General features: G+C 43.6%; 1 protein-coding gene across 12 annotated transcripts in view; it reads left to right on the top strand.

The window, feature by feature from the left end:
* Positions 1-21,124, top strand: part of LOC105198996 (teneurin-m) — a 535,513-nt gene that overhangs the window by 481,149 nt on the left and 33,240 nt on the right. The window contains exon 1 of one of the 12 annotated variants that reach the window (XM_039445984.1): positions 1,090-2,134. The exons of 10 other annotated variants lie outside the window; for them this stretch is intronic. In XM_039445984.1, the coding sequence (XP_039301918.1) occupies positions 2,083-2,134 (52 nt within the window). In that variant the 5' untranslated portion in view covers positions 1,090-2,082. Of the gene's footprint in view, positions 1-1,089; positions 2,742-21,124 lie in introns of those variants that run through there. One more of the 12 variants, XM_039445983.1, reaches the window with a different exon arrangement.

The following is a 21,124-nucleotide window of genomic DNA, read 5'->3' as shown; positions in this document are numbered from 1 at the left end:
TGCACGCGCGAATAACATCGGAGAGATTCTTCGATTTCCAATCTGCAAAATCGTGCCCACGCTAATCGACTCCTTCAGTGTCTGCCGCGCGTCCGCTCCCACACCGAACCAATAATAATCGAAGATCGTGGGCGAAGATCGAGAGTACGAAAGGTGCATATACACCTCGTTATCCCGCGCCCATCCGCCCTTTCCCTTTCTACGTTTAATATTCGCGATACACTTTAATCGTTCATCAGCCGTCCGAAACCGGTCGCTCAAATAAAACGAACGGGTCCAGGAACGGATGGTGCCGCCTCGGAGCACGAAACTGATAACTCTGTGAGATTCAATGGGACAGCAGGAGCAAGCATTGAAAAAAAATATGCCCTTACGATACGTATAATTTGATACACGTAACTGTAACAAAACTGGCAATTTTATTTTTCTGAGGAAAGCCACTGAAATATTAAGCGAAAAGTGATGGAGAACTTAACTGATTCCATGTCTTCTGCTATACAATTAGAGAATTACAAAAGAAGAAGTACGAGCGTTTTCCGCTAGAAAAGAAATAGACAGAATCGATAGATATTTAAATGTCGACACAGCTTGCCTTTGTCAATGTTTATCCCAAAGAACTCCCAACGAGATATCGTTTCACGGGATTTTTCGAAAATGCGGGACATCAGTTTCATTAGTTTTTACGTGGGACGTCCGCTCCTGGCCGCCGGAGATAGCAGGAAGATGAGGTGCGAGAACTCGAAGAAGAGCCACGCCAGGCGGATGGCGGCGCGTGAAAGAGAACGGGTCTTCTTTCCCCGAGACGGGATCCGCTGCAGCATCAGTGGAGTAGTGGGTGCTGTGATCGTCGAAGACCGGCTGTTGTCCTTTTCCCTCTCCCCTCGCTCTTCCCTTCCCTCGGACGGATCCCTTCGCCCCACCAGCCTCGTCTCATCCCAAACCTCCTCCACCCTTGCTCCAAAATGCCCCTTACGCAAACCTCCCCGCCGCCAAAGGATCTCCCTGCCGAAGAATCCCCACTCTCTTACCTTCCCCACTACTTGGCATCCGCCGTTCTCCACGGTGTCGGGAGTCATCGGCTGCCCCTCTAGCCTCAGTCTGTCACCGACCGCGCAAGCGTGCGGTTCTTCCAAAGGAGCGTGTGGCCACAGGTCTCGAACGGTCCACGGAGATCGCGCGTCGCGTCGCGTGGGTCTTCTGGCAAGGTCGACGTGTGCCAATCGCGATCCGATCGAGTGAAAACGAAACGGTGACCCGGACGTTGAATTACTCATCGGACCTCGCGCGGTCAGATGATAGATCGCGCGGCCATAAAAGGGAAATTGCCGAGGATCGCGTGAACCGGTCGCGTGTACCAACCATCGACAACCGCACCGCGGTCGTCTGAAATTTTCTCGGAACACATTTTCGTAATCCGCGTCTCCGCTGACACCCGTCTGCACGACAGGACGTCGATCGACCGGGTTTCTCTTTCGGCGAAGTGACGTGACCGAGAGACTTCCGGTTTCCGCGAGTGTGCCTCCCCGACGCTGCTGGACATCGTCGATGGGAGAAGGATCGTCGGTGGTCGTTTATCGACCGATCGAGAAAAAAAAACCCGCGGCGAAACGAATTGGCCCCGACCCTCGTCACCTACGGCGGAAGGATCTTGCTCCGTAATTTTCGGAGCAGCCCGACTAGTCCCACGCTGTGCTCTGCTTTCAATTGGTCACGGTCTGTCCCGCGCAAGTCACCAAACGGATTATTATTAATCTCCGTCATGACAAGAAAGAGAACCACATAGCTGCCCGCAGTTACTCGTGACGCATAACAAAGTGACAAACGTGAATACTCAATGGATTGCGCATTAGACGAGCGGCTCTGATTGGCTTGCGCACCCAGTCTTCTCGGGCGCGAAGGGCACGTTTCGAGAGAGGCACGCAATGCGAAACGATGTTACGTCGGTGACAGTTGAGAATTACACAAAAGATCAAAAGTGGATCACGGGGAGTGCCGGTGTGCAAATTTCGTGCGACGCTAAGTGCAGTGAATGAATGCGGTGCCGATCGTGCGTTCTGCAAGAGAGGAAACCCCAGAGAAAGGATGCCCGAGGTGGCCGCCGCGATCCGCAACGACAAACGACAGGGTTTCTTCGGTGCGAATCCAAGAGCGAGCACATTTCTTTCCTACTACTACCCTCACTACCCTCGCGCGTAGCACAGTGCAAACGGGGAGACAGGTGCCGAAGGTTTTCGCGCTTGCTCTCTCGCCTCGTCGTATTTCAACGACTACGTGCGCCCGCGGCGAGGTTTAATTTGGGATACTGTGGGGTTTCGCGCGCTTTGTCGTACACGCGGGCGCGCGCCATCCATCGACGTCGCGGGTCTCTCCCCTTTGAAGTCCAAACCGGAAGGATCGTTTATACGAAGGCGAATATATACACCTCTCCCTCTCTCTCTTTCTCTCTCTCTCTCTCTCTCTTCCTCCCGGAGCTAACTCCGAGACCCAGACGACGTGCACGTATGTGATCGCGCCGTCGCCGATCGTTTAGTCGGCGCCCTCGACGCGCAGCGTAAATCGCGACGAGATCGTGTATCGTCGCCCACGTCTCCGTTTCGTTCACGTCGATGACAAAGAGAGGCGAACGTTCTCCTCCATGTGCGACCCCACCGCGTTGCTGGATCTAGTGCCGGGCGAGGGATTACTCAGGAGGCCGTCCATGGATTACAACGAGTACACGTACTGCTACGGCGGTGGTCGAGGTGGGTGGCATTTCTTTCCCTGGTGTTCCTCCACGGTGCGCGCGGCCACCGGGAAACCAGCTCGCGCGCGCCCGCCGCGGAACGAACGTGATTTTCTATCGTTCGCGTCTCGATCGCGCGATCCGACGCGTTCTTTACCACGGCCCTCAAAACCGGCTTGAGCGAAGCGTTGGGGAATCTTCTCCGTCCAGAGACGCCCAGAAGGTTGAAGCGTTGGCGAGAACCTAGGCATCGCTTAATCGCATGCTAATTTTCATCGTAATATCGTGCAGTTAATTGCATTAATTTTTCTTTTTGCATCTCACACGCACGCCCGTCACATTACCGATCGTGTATTACGCATCGTGTAAACTGCAAAAGTTATTTTGGATTACGATGAAAATTATTGATAATTCAATAATGGAACATTGTGTGTTATCGGCGCTATTTTGATATTGTAGAAGTGTGTGCTGCTATACAAATGTCTAGTCACTGGTTTGCTTCCCGTTAGACTCTGTAGCATCAAATACGGGTGATCCTGACGCGTGTAACGACGATATCGCTTCTGTTCTGTGCGAAATTTAAAAATGAAAGGCAGCTCTTCCATGAATATACGGGAGAATATAGCCAATCAATCAAAGAGAATCGGAGTGTAGTTAAATATTTAACAATGCGAAACGGAGTGGCGTTGATAGAGTGGTGTTCCCGATAACTCGGTTTCTCCATAGGAAAAACACAGTGACTAATATTTTTATTAAAATTGACGTTTATTTTTATTTATGCCACGACGGTCCCGTACCATTCCAAATTACGCATTACATTGTTTGACGCAGAAGCAAATAGCTCGAATCTTATGAGAATGGGAACTTGCGACGTTTTTTCACGAGGGAAACTAGCCCGTACCCTTTAAGCGCTGGATAGTGCCTCGGTTCCCGGCAAATAATTAAGAATCCTCGAGCCACGCGATCCAATTGCTGCTCCTGCCTCTCGTGAAAGAGCTTCTATTTTCGGCGCGAATCGATTGTCCCGAGGCAACGCTTCCCCGCGACGATGGAAAAAAAGCAGCAAGACGAAAACATCCCCCCGCAGAGATGGAACGGAGGGGGTGTCACGCGACTGCATTATCACGCGGGTCCTATTTGTCAAGTCGACGTATCCAAGGCGTGACTCGGTGAAATTTTTTCGCGTGCTAAACTGCTTATAGCGTATGTAAATGAAATTTTCCATTATGCGCCTCTTAACTATTCGACGACGAAAGTCCCGCGCGTTTTAATGGAAAGAGGAAAACATGGACAGTATCTTACGCGGTATCGTGTAACCGGATTCACTTGTCATCGTGACGTGCTCGCGGCACGATGCGAAAAGGGATCGATCGGCGATGAATCACGGGAACGTTCATGGTAATTTCAATATTTATTTATTTATTTATTTCTTGATTATTAACGCGCTTGTTTTTCAAATTGTGCGTAATTTCACGTTCCAAATACATACTTCCGAATATAGAAAGGAAATTTACCTTGACGTCGCATTTACGCGTGCTAAAACATTTTCGCCTAACTAATCAGATTTTTCTGATATTATATTGTATAGAACGTTGCGTCTTAGGACGTGGGAAAATTCCAGATACCATACGTTGTCGGGAGCAGGAACTTGTTTCATTTTGCCGAAGCACGATGCAGCCGTCGAGTGAAATTCCGTTTTAAACTCTATTACGCAAGCACGACATTTCCATTAAGATTTTCCGACGAAGCGAACGGAAAAACGGACATAATTATCGTTGCTGAAAAACGGGGCGCTACGGCATCGCTTCTTGCTGCCGTCCCGTCACTCGATACTTCGAATTTCTCCACGTGCAAAATAATCTTCCTTCCGAGACTCTCTTTTCGAATCAGAGACCGTTCAAAGTGACAGATGATATATTTCCTGGGTGGCTGAGATTGGTGTGACACCGTTAATAATAATTATAATAAATGACTATTTTTAAATTACCGAGACAAGCGATACAATTATTCATCAATGCGCGACTTAATACTTTTTTTTTATACTGCTTTTCGTAATCCCAAAAGCAGTGATTTATGCAGGATTTATTACAGGATGGGACATTTAAAGGTCCGTTACAAATTATTAAGTTAGAACAGAAGCTCTTTGAAATTTAAAGACAGTGTTTAAATATTTGTATATTTTTATTCAGCCACGCGTGTGTACGAACATTTGTTCCAACTCAATAATTCTACGTTTCAAACAATTATATATTTTTTGCACCAATTAATATCTTATTATTTCATGCATAACAGCATTAAGGTAGAATTAATAAAAAAATAATAGTTTACGAAATACAATATTTTATATTTTATGTCGGAATACATATCAAAACAAAGTATAAAATATCTCGTATATAAACTACTGGTTTTTCAATAACTGTACCTTAATACATTTATATGCAAATACAATTAGAGGAATCATATTATGTAGAAAATTTATATAAATATTCCATTTAAAAAAATGTGACAATGACTTTTATACGATTTTAAAAAATCAATTTTTGAAAAATTGATTTTGAGATTATTTGTCCTCTTTCAAACCAGACAATTTTACTTTGGATTTTTTTTGCCGCAGTACGTAGTTTCAGGGATAATAGTTTGTAAATCGCTTTAAACGTCTCATCTTGCACAAGATAAATGTTCTGTCTTCTGAAATACAGAAATACAGGAATCTCTAAAAAACAATAAAAACGTTTTCCAGTGTCAGTAACGGGGTCAAAACGTGAATGTCATTAATTTCCATGCATATTTGCGCGAATGAAAGTTTAGTTGACTGAAAGTGGCGGATCGGTCGGGCTCTGATTGTGGCGTCTCTATTTTTCGCGATGGAAAGCTGCCATTTCGCGAAGATTCACCGCGAACTCGTTCCGACTTCGCGATAGCGTTCGAGCCGCGATAAAAACTCCATCCCCGGCGCGAATCGATCGCCCGCGGGCGCAACACTTTCACTGTGAGAGAGCACGAGGGTTGAGGGGAGGGAGCTTAGGGAAAAGCTGCGGGAAGAACGACAACGCGCGGTGCGCGGAGAGACATACGTGACGAGGGGCTGGCGAGAGAGAGAGAGAGAGAGAGAGAGGGAAACGGGTTGCATTACCACCACGCAGGAACCGTATTTATCACTCTGACATTTCCAAATGTCGCGCGGTTTATCAGGTGTTCCCCGGTGGAAACCTTAAGGTACCGTGGCACGAACTCGCCGCCCACCGGCGCGGCGCATCCGTGAGAGAGTACGAACATCGCATCGGCTGCGTCATTAAATTTACATAATAAGACGTCGTATGGTGGCCGAATGCGCCACCATCGTTGTCCTCGTCGCAGTGGTAGTGGTGGTAGTAGCAGTAGTCGTAGTCGTAACCGCGGTCATCGTCGTCCTTGCTATCGTCGAAGCTGCGGCTGGCACTCACGGCGCGCAGCTGCTGCGATCGCCGATAATTATTATGTGGAACGGGTTTAGTTAACGCCTGAGCAGAGTGATCGGATGAGGCGCCGCGCTGTGACAAAAATCTTGCATTGAACGACCTTCGTCGTGCGCCGCCACGCTGCATTTCGTCCGATCTCGAGAGTTGATCGATCCCGCCAGGTGCAAGCGCGACGCCGAAAACACCAAGTCGAAAACGTCTCGCCTTGTCGAAAACACGTTTAACTTGCGTATCGAACCGTTTCAGAAAATTAATAAAACTTAAGTCTCCGGTATCTCCTTCTCAAGAAAATGTAAAATAATTCTTCGCTGTTACAATTGCGGTAAATAACAGAGCATAATTTTGCGAAAATCATATAATTCCTTCAGTTATGAAAACGAATTAAATTTCATAAATAATTTGAAGATTGAAGTGGAACACGTGTCGTGTTCATTGTCACATTTTATTGAGAGAGAAAAAACCTGACAGATTTTCAAGCGGGCGAGACGCTCTTGATAAAAAAGCGTAATCTTTTTCAACTTTGTGCGCTTAATTCTTTTACTTACATCGTTTCTGTTCTGAATGCTAATCTCCTCGCGAAAGTATGCCGCGGCATTATAAAAGCGCAAATTCGTCAAACCGTTTTTAACCGGGCGAGAGCGGAGAGAGGAAAGGGAGGACACATAAAAAAAAAACTGCGACGATTTTCGACGAGAACGAGCGTAACGTTGTCACAGGGGGAATTAATTAATTTCGGGCGGACCGGCCCTCCGTGCCACGCGATTTGCACGTTAAATCGCCGCGGTCCGCCATATACCCATAGCTGTTGCTCCGCGCCCTACGAACGTGACCGATTCGCCCTGCGCGCGCGGCGCACACATTAAAGTTATTCACTTTAACTATTTTCAAGTTTCGAGGCGGCTGCCGGGTCCCTTCCCGGGTGTACCAGTCTGCGCTGCGTCCCTCTGAATGCACCGTAACGATCCCTCGGAACGCGGCCGACAAGGGCAGGGGCGCCGACAACCCCCACGGGCTCGCGTCGCTTCCGGTTTCCGGTGCACCGCGCGGATTCCGCGATGTACACCACCGTCGCGAACTTTCGTAACGCCGCCGACGGAAATAAAACAAACCGCGATGAGTTAGCGATCGTTCGAAGGGAGGCACGGCGCTGATTAACGCGCGCGTGATTTCGAGCGAAGGGCGAGAGTATTGTGTGCGTCATGATGTACCTGGCACACGCGGAATGTGCGTAATTTGCGCGATTATTTTGTAGTAGTTAAAAAAAATGTCGGTATATACATTTTGGTCGTTTAATTGAATTTTTATACAATGAAAGAAAAAAAGTGATTGAATTAATTTGAAATATTTATATAACCCGACATTTTGGTACGCGATAATTCTTATTCAATTAACCAGCCAAATTTGATTACTTGCATTCTGATTGAGATTGCTAGACAAACTTGATTACTTATTTGATTTAGACTACACTAAAAAAAATCTGCATTAATTAGAAATCTGGTAGATTCAAGTAGACATTATGTCTGTTCGAAGCGAATTAAAAAATTCTTATAGGAGTCATTATATTTCTGAATTAACTTTGTACAGAAATTGTACTGTCAAAATATATCTCTGCTTTTGTCTTTGAATCCAATTTTGGGAATTGCAAATCATTTTATTAGAATATTTATGAGAACTCTTGTAAAGTTGCACATTTTGTTCTATTGCATGTAATTTAGTTTAAAGAAGGCTAATAACGTCATTTCTTTAAATGAAATAAATTTTTATTTTCCTTAAAGGTTTTTTCAACTTAAAAAATCAAATTAAAGAAACGATTTTATCAACATATTTTTTCTTTGGGTATTCTTACAAGAAATATATAGAATATTATCGCGGTCTAAAGCAGAATTGATTTAAATAATTTAATCGAAGTGCCACGTAATATATCAGGATGACATTATTAATTTTATTTTGATTTTTTGCAGAACACACACACGCACGTACAAAAGAGAAAAATTAAAATTAAATTACATATCTGTGTATATTTGTTTAATAGTTTGATATGGTGGAGTAACTTAGAAAATTTTAAGCAATTTAAAAAATTTAGAGAACGCCATTCGCGTGCGTTATTGTCGCTTTGAAATCGCAGAAACAGTGAGTCCCCGTAAGCGTGCTTTCAATACAAATCCATCTGCGCTTTTAACGGCTATGCAGATGGAGTGTACATCCAAAACAAATAAATTAATAACAATTCTCTCGAAAATGCGGACACTCTGCGCTCTCTGTGCGCCCGCGCAGGACGCACGTGTAATAAACTCTCCGTTAACGGCGGGATTCTTCACGCATCTAGCCGTAATATTATATTATAATCGCGCTGATCTTCCGACGTGTATTAAGTCGTTGAACACGATGTCCAGAATTACCGACGTACGAGAGCAAAAGAGAGAGAGAGAGAGGGGGGGGGAAGGGAGAGGAAGATAGAAAGGGAGCCTTTGTAATAACCTTCCCAGAGCGAGCGCGCGCCTATTACCGCCTCGAGCGCTAAAATACCTATATGACGGGGCCGGCCTTCTTGAATTACGCGGCAGGCTGCTCCGTCGAGATTAACGTCTCGTAATAACAAGCGCGCGCGGTGGTATAAGGTGGTGCACACGGGGTTCCCCCCACGGAGGCGAAGGGAAGAAACGATCCAAGAGGCGACGCCACGGCGAGCTCTCTCGTCAACGCCAACGGCAACGGCAGCAGCGGCGGCGGCTTCGATTCCTCGTTAAAGGCACGTGCGTGGTTATCGGTTGCTCGTCTACTACGTCGCTCCGAGACGGTCCAGTTCGCAACCACGCAATCTAATTGCTATACCGAAGTTCACGCGGGATAAAGGCGTACCTCTCTCTCTCTCTCTCTCTCTCTCTCTCACCCCTCACACGCGTAAGATTTAAGGATCCCAATGGAAAAGCGAGAGAGCATGGCCGACGAGCAATTACAGTTCTCTCGGATCGATAGGTTCGATTTCGCCGCCCGGATTGCATCATTATCGGTCCGATGGACGAAAAAGAGCGAGACCCTCCTCTTTCTCTGTCTCGCCTCCAACGTTTCCATCGAGTAAGACGACCGCAAACTTTGATGCGACCCCGCTGCGGATTGCGAGATTGAGCAATCTTGCGGCTTCGTCCCACCGCGCGACACGCGAACTTGAACTTTTCATCGTATGATCGTGGTTGACGCCGTTTTACTGGACTTGGAAGAATCGGATATATCGGGCAATATGCTCCACGGATTGATGGAATCGTGCTCGCGTCTCTCGCATCCATGGCAATCGTGGCCTGAGAATACGTTTCAAATACAGCACTCACTGGTGCGAAGTTTTTACTGAACATTTAGCATTTTAATGGAATAATAGTAATTGATTTGTTGCTCGGCACTAATATTGCACAATTGCACGTTTATTGAGCTAATGACAACAATTACGGAAAACCTCGTTGGCATTGTATCGTCAATGAAACTTGTTCTGTTTCACGCTTAGAAATATGCCGCCAACCGCCACTGGAAAATCCCAATTTATGAAAATGGAAAACTTCATGGAATTTATACGAGCTGAGCTGATATCTATTTTCTCAATTTATGAAAATGAAAAACTTCGCGGAATTCATACGAGCCATCCTATCTATTTCGGGAAAAAATATAATTTAGCATTCCATTCCGCAGGTTATGCGTTATTTTACAAAGTATACATCACAGTAATAGACAGCAACTATTTACAACATTAAATTTCCCACGTGCAGTTCGTTATATCATATTTATGCGCGATTTTACATTTATATACATACATACACAAAAAACAATTAGTATCAAATCAACAATTGTTTCATGTAGATATAAGCAAGAATATAAAGTCTTCTTGAAAGAATTTATTAAACTCTTAAACAGGCTTAATTTACTTACATTAAGAAACAAAATTTCTTGCTTATATATGAAACAATGAATTGTTGATTTGATTATACCAATTTATTTTCCGTGAACAGAGTATTTATAAATTCTGTCTTCTATATATTTCGAAAATGGTGTAAAAGTATGAAAAATCGCAAAATACATGCTTGATTATTTTCAGAGATTTTTTGGGGGGTTGAAAAAAGTTCCTTGAAGGGATCGAACGTGTATTTCGCGATTTTTCATAATTCTGAACCGTTTCTGAAATATAGGGAATAGGAACAGATTTTACAAGCATTTTATGTAATGTACACAATATATTGTATTTTCTATATTTGTGTGCCTCTGTCTTTCTCTCTCTTAACGTGTCGTATCGAGTTTGTTTGCTTATCCCGCATCTTGTTCCACGGTATCGACGAAGCTGCCATTTTCCTCGAGTAGTCGAGGAAGTCATTTCGACCAAACCGTAAAACGCATCGTACCGTGCCCGGCCAAACTTTAATACATACGCCTCGGCGGATGCCGCACTCGAAATTGAGCAATCTTGCACCCCATGAAGCTATCCTGCATCGCAAACTTGCAACTTTGGTATTCCTAGAGTGCCTCGGCCACTGGGCAACTAATTTAGTGGTTTCCTTGGTACGAGACGAGCTCGACACTTTTGGTCGTGAAATTGGTATACCATTGGTCCATAGGTGCCCTGGCCATTTCGCGAGACAGAAAATCTTGTATTCTCTATCTTACGAAAAGAACAATTTTGCTGTAACACAGATCTGAAAATAATTATGTTGAATCATTAGACAAGATTGTACAGGGTATTTAACTTGGTTCCTGGAATGTCAAAGCTGTTTGCAGCAACATTATGATGCTTGAGCGTTCTATATAATTATTTTGATGACCCAACATAAAATTATTTTCCAGTCTGTATCTAGCTAAATTTTTTAATGCTGCAGTAAAATTGTTCTTTCCGTGTAAAAAAATTCTTTCTATCATAAAGTTTAAAAATATGAATACAAATTTATATTAATTAGAATTAATTGCTTTCATTGTTTGTTGTGTTTTTACACTGGACTTGTTTTAATTGTAGAATGATATATTGATAATTCATTATGTACGTTTTTAATATATTTATGAAAATATATTAAAAACGTACATAATGAATTATCAAATTCACGGAAAGAACGGTTTTGTCAAAGTATCTAAAAATTTTGTTAGACCGTCAAAATAATTATGTTGAACTTTCAAACTGAATTGTTAGAATATGTCAAATTTTTTAGCAGCATTGCTCATCAACTTGAATATCTGTCACAATTATTTTGATGATCCAATAAAATTATTTTCAGATTTGTATCCAGCAGTTAAATATTTGGATACTTCAACAAAATTGTTTTTTCCGGTGCAAAAAATTATCAGATAAATTATTTGAAAAACTAAGGTGAAAAAAATGTGGCTTGCTGAAACTTTCCAAATATAATGTTACGTCGAAGAATCGTCGTTCCTCTCTCTCTCTCTCTCTCTCTCTCTCTCTCTCTCTCTCTCTCTCTCTCTGCCAATTTAACAAAATCGTAGCTCTTATTAATAGCGCACGGTTGCCACGGGTATATATCGGTTATACGTTCGCTCGCGAGCTGGTTCAGAAAATGTGATTGCCCGAGCAAAAGTTTGGGAGCGGCGGAATCTCAGTAGCATAAGGAGCGGAAGGCTGCTTCGGGGGGAGGACGAACGACCCCTAGGATCGTCTTCTACGACCTCCTCTCGTCGCGGCGGGCCTCCTTCCAATATCCACGAGCTGCCAAACGCAGGATCTCCTCCTCGCCCACGTCGCCCGCCACCCGTCTCGAATCTCCTACCCTTCCTGTTCCCTCCTCGCTCCTATACCCCCTTACTACCCTCGCTGCTCTTCCTTCCTTCCTCCCTTCTTCCTCTTCCTCCTCTGGCGGCAACCTCTCTCTCTCTCTCTCTCTCTCTCTCTCTCTCTCTCTGCCTCTCTTCGCTCTATCCTCGCCAAACGGCCGCACGGCATCGATTTTAACCTCGGCTTTGCGGATTTATTTCGGCCCCGTGCCTTAACCGACCCGAGAGAGCCGTGCCGGCGTATTTCTCTAAAGAAATCATTTCCTTTCGCGCGATTACGGTAGAGGAATGGCGACGTGGGATCGGGAAAATCATAAGGGGGTAGTACAAACGTCGTGCGTACGCCAGCAATAAATTTCGCCGTACGATGCACGATGCGCACAGTTATCGCCGCCGATCTCGAGCCTCTCCCGCATGAAATGCCGGGAAGCCGATAAACATTTTACGATGCCTTCTGCTCCTTTGAGAAAATGGGTTAGCTCCAAAGATTGCTAAACAGATTTACGTAACACGAATGATTAATACTGTCGCGTGCAAAATTTATATCCTTTACTTAAAATTTCATTCAAATCTGATAATAACAGCACTTGTGAATTTTACTTGTTAATTTATCTTGTACTTTCGTACGCTTATCTAGGAATGCCAGAAGGAACGAACGGTGGGGGGGGGGATTTCTTTATTCAATTTCAAAGGGGGAGAGGCTTCAATTCCGTAAGGCAATTTGGACTAGAATTAGAGATTCGGTGCTGTGGACATAACAGATATCGTTGCGGATGTCGTTGGCAGATATCCCGGATTATTCTAGCGAAATCTATCGATCTATCGGCGCCTCCTATGAACGTGCTCCTATTCATTAGGTTCACCGAGAAATCCGGATTCGAAAGTTTCCAGGAGAGGAAGAGGGGTTTTAGGTGGAAGAGGCGGCAGTGGTGTTAGAGGAGAGAGAGAGAGAGAGGAATCGGCGCGTCCTAAATCACTCCTTTCTTTACGTAGGTGTACTAACGACTTCGCCTCCTCCGCAGCCTGTAATTAATAGTCGGACCGCGTTCTCCGGGATCCTATATCACCGCGGAGAGAGAACCGCGCGCGAGATAGCCGTAGATCGTATGGGATCGTAGAGAGTAGATCGTAGGGGTCCGATAGGTGCATGCCGGTCAAGACCGATCGAACCGGAACGATTGCCATCGTAAGATTTCCATCGACTGTTAATTGCGCCGATTAACGAATACCGACGTCGGAAGGCGACGTCGGGAAAGCGCGACGATCGGTTTACGCCCGTGCGTTCGTTACTAATTAATCCTCGCTTCTTCTCCCCTCACTGCGTTTCTCTCTCAGGTAAGACCTGTTAACCCGTGTACAGATCGTAGATCTCCAATTGCCCGTGTCGCCCCTGTCGTAAAGAGCCGGGGAACGTAACACGGGCTACGCTCGTCGATCTGCGCGAGATACATGGGTAATCGTTAGCAGCACTTTACGGCCGGCACTATTGCGGTAAACGTAAAATATTATATGTCGGGGCTCCATTAAATGACCGGTTCATAAATAACCGCAACGATATAAGTGCGTGCGCGCACTGCATTCAGCTGAACGACTTATTTCCACCGAGAGCCGATCCGCGAGTGTCGCCGGATTACGCAAAACCCGGCGTAACTATCAGGAATCGTACCTATACGTTATTCATTCCGCTGATTAAACGATAGTGTGGAATGCCTAAGGGGGTGCTGTCGAGATACGTTTATAGCTATGGCTGTTCGTACTAATTAATTTCGCGTCTTCCGCTCGCAGTTAGTGCTCAATGCCCGATATTATCACAAAGTTAATGAACGAGAGAAAAGATTATTACTTCCGCAATGGACCTTAACGATTTTAAGTACCTTAAAAGTAATAAAGTATAGAAATATCATTGGTATTACAAAAAGAAAACAAAATATCAAATTAAAACTAATATATTTTATTTAACAATTATTGTTTCATGTTTAAGCAAGAAATTATATTATCGCTTATATATAATTAACTTTTTTTTAAGAATTTGACAACTTAAATTTCAACAAAATATTATATTTTTATTTTAATATTATAATTATCTGAAGAGTGCAATATAGTTATTTTGATAATAATAATGATAATTAAAAGATTCTAATTTTTGGTTTAAAGATATTGTTATACAATAAAAATTATTGCATAACATACTTCTCTTGATGAAACTATTATACAAAATTTTTTATACAAGCAAGTTATGTCTTTAACGTTATATATCTCATTTTAATATTTGTTACGTGCATATGTTATCTTTGACAAATTCCTTTAAGCTCTATGAAACATTGTTAACAGCAATGAGAAATGGTTACATTCACCAGCTATTCTACGTCTCATTATTTTTCCGTTTGCGCTTGTTCGCAATTCGTTCAGATATAAGATGACATACATTTTATCTCATTGATACAAATCAGCCTAGACAATTTGAAATAGGTAAATTTCAAGTATGACAGATTTATTACCGTCGAAGATAACTCGAAAATGAGTTGAAACGCGTCCAGTGCAATTATCATCATTTATTAAACGATACGATCCAAGTTTGCTTATTACAACTCTGAATTACGACACATTATAATAAAGTTTATTTATTGATTATAATGTTTGCGCAATAATTTCCGCGCTGACTCACATTTCCCTTGTTTTTTTTTTGTTACGTATTATTATTTAAAATAAATTTGACACAAACATCTATATTACTTATTCTTACTGTACTGATCTGTGCAAATAAAAGCGCAGAGAAATCCTGGAGTATCGGTATATCCGCGACATAGCTCTCGCATTACCGGTTGATGCGGCAATTCTCTTGGGACGGGGATCGAGCGGCGGTATCGATGATACTTAGCCGTCGTCCCGAGCCGACCGCTCACTTGGTGAAACAATAATGCGACTCGCTCGGCGATCGAGGGGGCACCGACGCGACTATTCGCCAACAATTGCGGGCCCGTAACCACCCACGCGTCCTAGATCAGTGAGATTCTGCGGGCCCCGCGGGGCAATTTATTCGCGACGTGTCCGTGTAACTGGCGTGTAACTGGCGCGCGTAAAGCGCGATCGTACGAGACTTGCTATCGAAACCGCGATGTTTCGCACGATGCTCGGCGCGCGGATATTATGACATCCACGTTCGAGAGAGAGAAAGAGAGCTCTCGCCCACGGGATATCGTCAGCGGGCACGATCATCGATCGGCGATAATGGCCGGTGAAGCGAACACGTGGGCGAGTTACAAGCTTGCCGACTCTCGACCGCAAAAGTTTGCCGATGAGAACGGCTTACAGGGTTACTCGTGGTGTTGGCGGTGTTTCGGTCCGATGCGTTTCTTCGGTGCCAAATTGCAGCAATTTTACAAGCAACCCCGTTGCCGTCCGCGATGCTTCGGGACTTCGGGATTGCAAACCGTTGCGATTCGGCCGAAAACACTTATCATTCTCGAGCGTGATTAACTGCAACGATAAACGTAGACGTGCGTATGAACGAGACTTCGATTGCTTTAGGTATAAATTACTAATAGCGGCCGATTTCTAACCGTGGACATTACTGACATGAGAGAAGCAGGGTGTGTTTGAAATTGTTTTAGTTGGCTGTTCGATGCGTTTGTAATTTTGATCGTAGTATTTATAACGAGAAATGCTTTGGACTGGAAACAGTCATGTGTGCGAAAAATTCCGAGTTCCAACTCACGTGCGCCTCCTTAATTGGCGTGTTAGGGGACGCATAAAACCGGTCGTTCGTTGCACGATCTGCACGCGGGAACCGCTCGCGTGAACACACACAGCGCGTTTTCCGCGTGTTTCGGTTCGCTGATGCAGTCCGCCGAAAACAGGGTACCAATTATATCGGCTGCAATTCCTGACATCCTGCACTTTGCTCGCGAGCACTTTATGCCCGATCGATGTTCTCAATCGATATTCTTTCCACGAGACAGAACTTTCGTGTGAATCGTAACGAATCGAAGAGAAAAAGATATTATCGTTAAAAATAAATATAGGTTATTATATACGTTCTTTATTAACTTATAATATTAGTATATAATTAAGAGATGTTATTAAGATTGGCAGCGTAAATTATTGAGCGTATGCACGTATCTTGAAATAAGTTCAAACAGAGCCAAGTTAATATCCGTGATTTAATGTGTGATCAGAATAATAGTATTTTTATTTTTTTGCTACAGTTATATATTTTGCAATATAATTGAGGATGTATGTGTCATATTTCAAAACGTTAAAAGTAGAAAAATTTTATAAATTATTCTATTACATTTGAGTATCTATATAAAATTTAAGCACAATTCTCTTATTGATTTAAAGATTATTTAACTTTTTATTTACTCCTGATTTGCATGAAATCGCATTTTGTAGTATTTATTTGCAAATTTGATGAGTAAGTAGCATCAGAAATTATATCAAAATTTTTACATTATATACTAATAAATTTTTAATAAATATTTGTGTAAAAATTTATTTATATCTACTTACTCATTTTTTAAAGCTGCAATTAAAATATCGTCATTTTTAATGCAAAAATCATTATAAATCAAGTTTTTGGTTGTTTTTATTTTTTTGACAATTGGTTTCAGGCTTAAAACTCGAACATTTGCAATCAAAATTTTTGTGACATTGATTAGAAAAAAATAAACCTAGGAAGCCTTCAATTTTTAAATTTCAATAACTTTTAACTCGTATTGCATAACCAAAACGTCGTTAAAAGAATTGGAAACAGGTTTGATCAAAAGTTTTTTCGTCAAACCTGAAGAATTGTAGACTGTATCGTATGCAAAGTCTACGCTGCGTGCAAAATGCATTTCTAATGCAAAGAAAAAAAATTATTACTTGAGCATTATTCATTCCGACTTGAAAGAAAAAGCGAAAAGAAATAAGATTTGCGCTATTTGACTAATAACAATTTTTATGCATGATGTCAGGGATATCCTGCGAGCTTTCACATGAAAGCGAAAGATAGAGAGTTAAGGGTCGAGCATCCGCTCGAATTCACACGATCAGACGCTTTGATTTTCGAACCGCTGCGCCGCGCCGTTTCCCGTCTGGAAAATGCCTCGTCTTTCCACGCTCGGCTTAGTCTCTCCTTTCGAAGGAAAGGATCGCTGAGGGTGTCGTATCGAGATGCTTCCCGGAGGTCCACTCGAACATACTAGACATGCCGGACTTCCTGGTCGTAAAGACAGAGAAAGAGAGAGAGAGAGAGAGAAAAAAAGAAAGAAAAGTAGAAAGAGAAACTAGACTAGAGAGACTAGCCCACACACTCGCGGCTTTTCCACTACCAGCGGCGCGTGCACGCCACATAAATTCTAATGGGAAACGAATTAAGCCGCCCCATTTTCTCACCCGAGGCCGGAGCCCCTTATTTTCGCCGAACGTGAAAAGTTTTCAGCGTACTTTCGCGGAAGGAGATCCTCTCAGATATATATTGTGCTTAATGCAGCCGCCCTTGCACGTACGTGCGTAATAGCTCTCTAGGCCGACATAGAGAAATTTTCCGGACCATGTATCATCTAAAGCTTCAGCTTAAATACGACGGTATATTTAGGGTGAATTATATACGTTTCAGACTTGGCGGATGCCGGACGTAGTTATCACGCTCCGATGAGAAAACGTATTAACTCTTTGAATTCACATACAGGATTAAAATAGATATAATTCTATCGGTGCACAGTTTTGCAGCCGTGCTGCGCCACTAACGAGCTTTCCTGATTTCAGTTTTCCTAATTTAGTGCGCCGTAAACACGTACGCGACGCAAGTGCAGGAACGTTATTAGTTCACGCTCTTTGTAGAATCGCGTCTCGTGGTCCGTAGGCGAGTTTTCATCGCGAATTTCTTCGGAAACGCGCCGACGAGATTTCAAAGAGAGAGAGAGAGAGAGATCGCGGGAGAAGGCCGCGCGATCGCGCATTTTCTCCCTATCTCTCTCTCTCTCTCTTTATCAGCTACCATTTATTTCGACTTCCGTCCCTGTTAACTCCCGCGGACTTGGCCGCCGTGGAAAAGCTAATTTCGATTTTCCAGGACACCGGCGTGCCGTGAAAAATCCAATGGTCGAGCTGGGCGGCGGAGAGAGCGTTCCACGAATTCTCGCTGCTCTCCGACTTCGCTCGGTCTAGCCCGCTCCCTTTTTATTTTCGAGCCACGTAAATTCTAATGGGAAACGAATTAAGTCTTTTTTTTCCTTTCCTTTTTTCCTCCTCCCCTTCTTCTCTCGGCGGATCGCTCCTCCTCGTGGAGTTTCCACTTTGTCCATAGGAAAAACGAGCGGCGGCACCGCCGCCGCCGCCGCCGCCACGCCATTCCGCGTGGTTTAAGGCCACCGAGAGAGATGCGATGCTCGACTTCGTGGTACAGATGTTAGTGCATTCAAACTTACATGGACGTGCGCGCGCGCGCGCAAGCTCGTCCGAAAGCAGGGCCGGTGCGAAAGTTAGTTCCACCGCAATAATAGACCTCCGAAAGTTTCCGTCTTACATCAGTTACAGTAATAAGAAAAGGATACGCGCAATTACGGTAAATTAAATTAACAAGGGAATTGAACTTAAGAAATGAACAAGAATATTTACTAGCTCGCGATATGCACAAGCAAAACGGAAAGATAGAAGGTAAGGTCAATAAACAGCTAAAATGTTTGAGATGTAAAGATTAAAATATTTATTACAATAAAGATCGATTACAACATCGAAGATGATTACAATAAATGATAAAAAGACTGCGTACAACGCACAAAACTACATGACGATAAAGGTATATCTCTACATTTGATTTTTAGCATGTAATACCGTAGCTTGATAAAAAAAGAGATATTAAAAAGTGATATATTTGATATCTTCCCCTAAGCTCCATCGAATCGCCAGCCGGCCCTGTCCGGACGTGCATGTACCCACGTACGCGCGAAAATGTATGTAACACGAGGGTGAGGGACGGGGTTCACATAGGGCGTAGAACGAGCGCGAGGGTAAAGAACCGCCGCTATCGGCCCTCCGTCCGTTCCCCTCCGCACCTTCCGACCCTCCTCCCGTCTACATCGTGTCTCTCCCTCTGCACCGCGTCTCCTCCGACTTCCAATTAAAACTGTTTCGCCCTACCAGCGCTCCGTTCCCCTCCCGGAGAGAAACGGGCCGGCCCGCCCCTTCATTTTTCAAGATTTTCCTCTGATGCCAGAAGGAAGTGAGAGGGAGAGAGAGGGTTCTCGAGAAGGCTTTCCCTTCGCTCTCTCGGGTCACTCGACGGCGAAAATCTCCTAACGAGACGTAATGCGACGACGTCGCGCGCGCCACGTCCGACCCACTGATAAAACAAGAGGACTCGATTCGCTTCTGAGGAATGAAAACGCGAGGATTAGTAACGATTATTGGTGCACCGTCAGCAACCGGTCGCGATTATCGAAGTAACGATGGTACGAGGTATCCTTTCGTAATTGGAATACAGATGGATACATTTTACTCTGGGAATTAAATTTCCCTCTTATAAATTTGTATTTGTAAGGAACGGGTAAAAAGAGATGAAATATGTTTTCGAATAATACATGTGCTATACGTTCACATAATGACGTGATATAATGATATAATACGATATGATCGATGATATCACCAATCGCGATAGTTCGGGATCTTGAGAAGCAATGGACTGAGGGATCCACGCGGAAGATCTTCGGTTACGCAGAAACGCGATATTTCATTTCGCCCAACATCCTTAATGAGACTAATTGCGCGTGTATTTAAGCGTTTTATCGTAATTAAATTATGGTAAATTGATACGGACGCAGGCGCGGGCGCGAGCGGAAGATGCAACGCGCAGCGGAAAATTTCTGCGAAAACTTTCGGATATTGCGATAAATTGCGAACGCTACCCGATACTACAGCGACGTAGTGATTCCCAGAGTAAAGTGGTTGTTCCACAAATTCTGGCATGGCTTCCATAAGTTCTGGGGATAGCACGAAGAGGCGGCGGCGGTGGCGTCGGCGTCGGCGGCGTCGGCGTCGGCGGCAGCAGCGGGGTGTACGTACGTAAACTCGAGATAACTCAACCGCTTTAGGATTCGCCAGGAACCGAGAAGCCTGGAGGATCCTTCCGATATATCCTACGTTCTGTGTGATGCGGCTGATAGAAGAACTAAAATAGCGTATATTCGTTCGATAATATTTTTATAAGATTTTCTCCTTTTCCTTCTCTTCCTGCTCCTCCTCCTCCCTCCGCGCTGTCTCTATCCATCTTTCTTCTTCTGAGCGTACGTTATGATCCGACATAATTCAAGCGATCTGTCAGGAATCCGCCCGCTCGAGAATAAATACAGGGCGTGCCGATTATTTTTAGATACCGCAGAAATTTGATTATCTTATTATTGGCTTAAACAATGTCATTTCGGTTTGTTAAATTGGTGAGTAGGACAGCAGTTCATTTTGAACTTACCAGAGCTATTTGCGTCTCCGTAGTGTTTGACTGGTTTACCGATATTTGAAAATAGCCGCCGTTAATTATTCGTGCTATGTACCTTTCCACGATCTTAAAAAGCGGCGAAGCTGTTTATTTATTTAAGGAAGCACAAGTGTTGTTTTGTAAACTTTCATCTCGAAGGAGGTAAATTTGTTATTCCCATAACTTCGAGATACATTTTCTGAAAATCCTTGCCACATGCCCACGCATACATTTAATATAATTATTGAAAAGTCGTTACTATATAAACTATGCAAGAGAGACTAATTGACTAACTGTGCTTTTATTTACATTCTCAGGCACTGCTCTCTAAAAATATCTACAGTTTAAAAATACAAGATAAGTTATTAATGAATGATACAATTGTGAGACGATAAGAGAAAGTGAAGAAAAGAAATTTAAAAAAAACCCAAAACTAAACTAAAATTACAAAACTAAACTAAAATTGGCAGAAGTTAAATTTAACAGAAATAAAGAAATGAATTAGAAACTTAACTAAAATTGAGAGAAGTAAAACTTAAATACAGTGAAGCTTTTATCTCAAGAGAGAGAGAGAGAGAGAGAGAGAGAGAGAGAAGGCAATTTTTTGATTTAGTTCCTTGCGGTGGATTTATAAAACGATACTACCATACGCGAAGCTTCTCACGCGACTGCCGCTGGCACGTGGAAATATGCGCAGCATTATCCAGCGCGCGATATAGTATTAATTCGTTCCACTCC

The sequence above is a fragment of the Solenopsis invicta genome, chromosome 2, assembly GCF_016802725.1.
Source record: "Solenopsis invicta isolate M01_SB chromosome 2, UNIL_Sinv_3.0, whole genome shotgun sequence".
In the NCBI taxonomy this organism is placed as follows: Eukaryota; Metazoa; Arthropoda; class Insecta; order Hymenoptera; family Formicidae; genus Solenopsis; species Solenopsis invicta.
The sequence above is the reverse complement of the archived record's forward strand: the minus strand, read 5'-3'. Positions and strand labels throughout refer to the sequence as shown.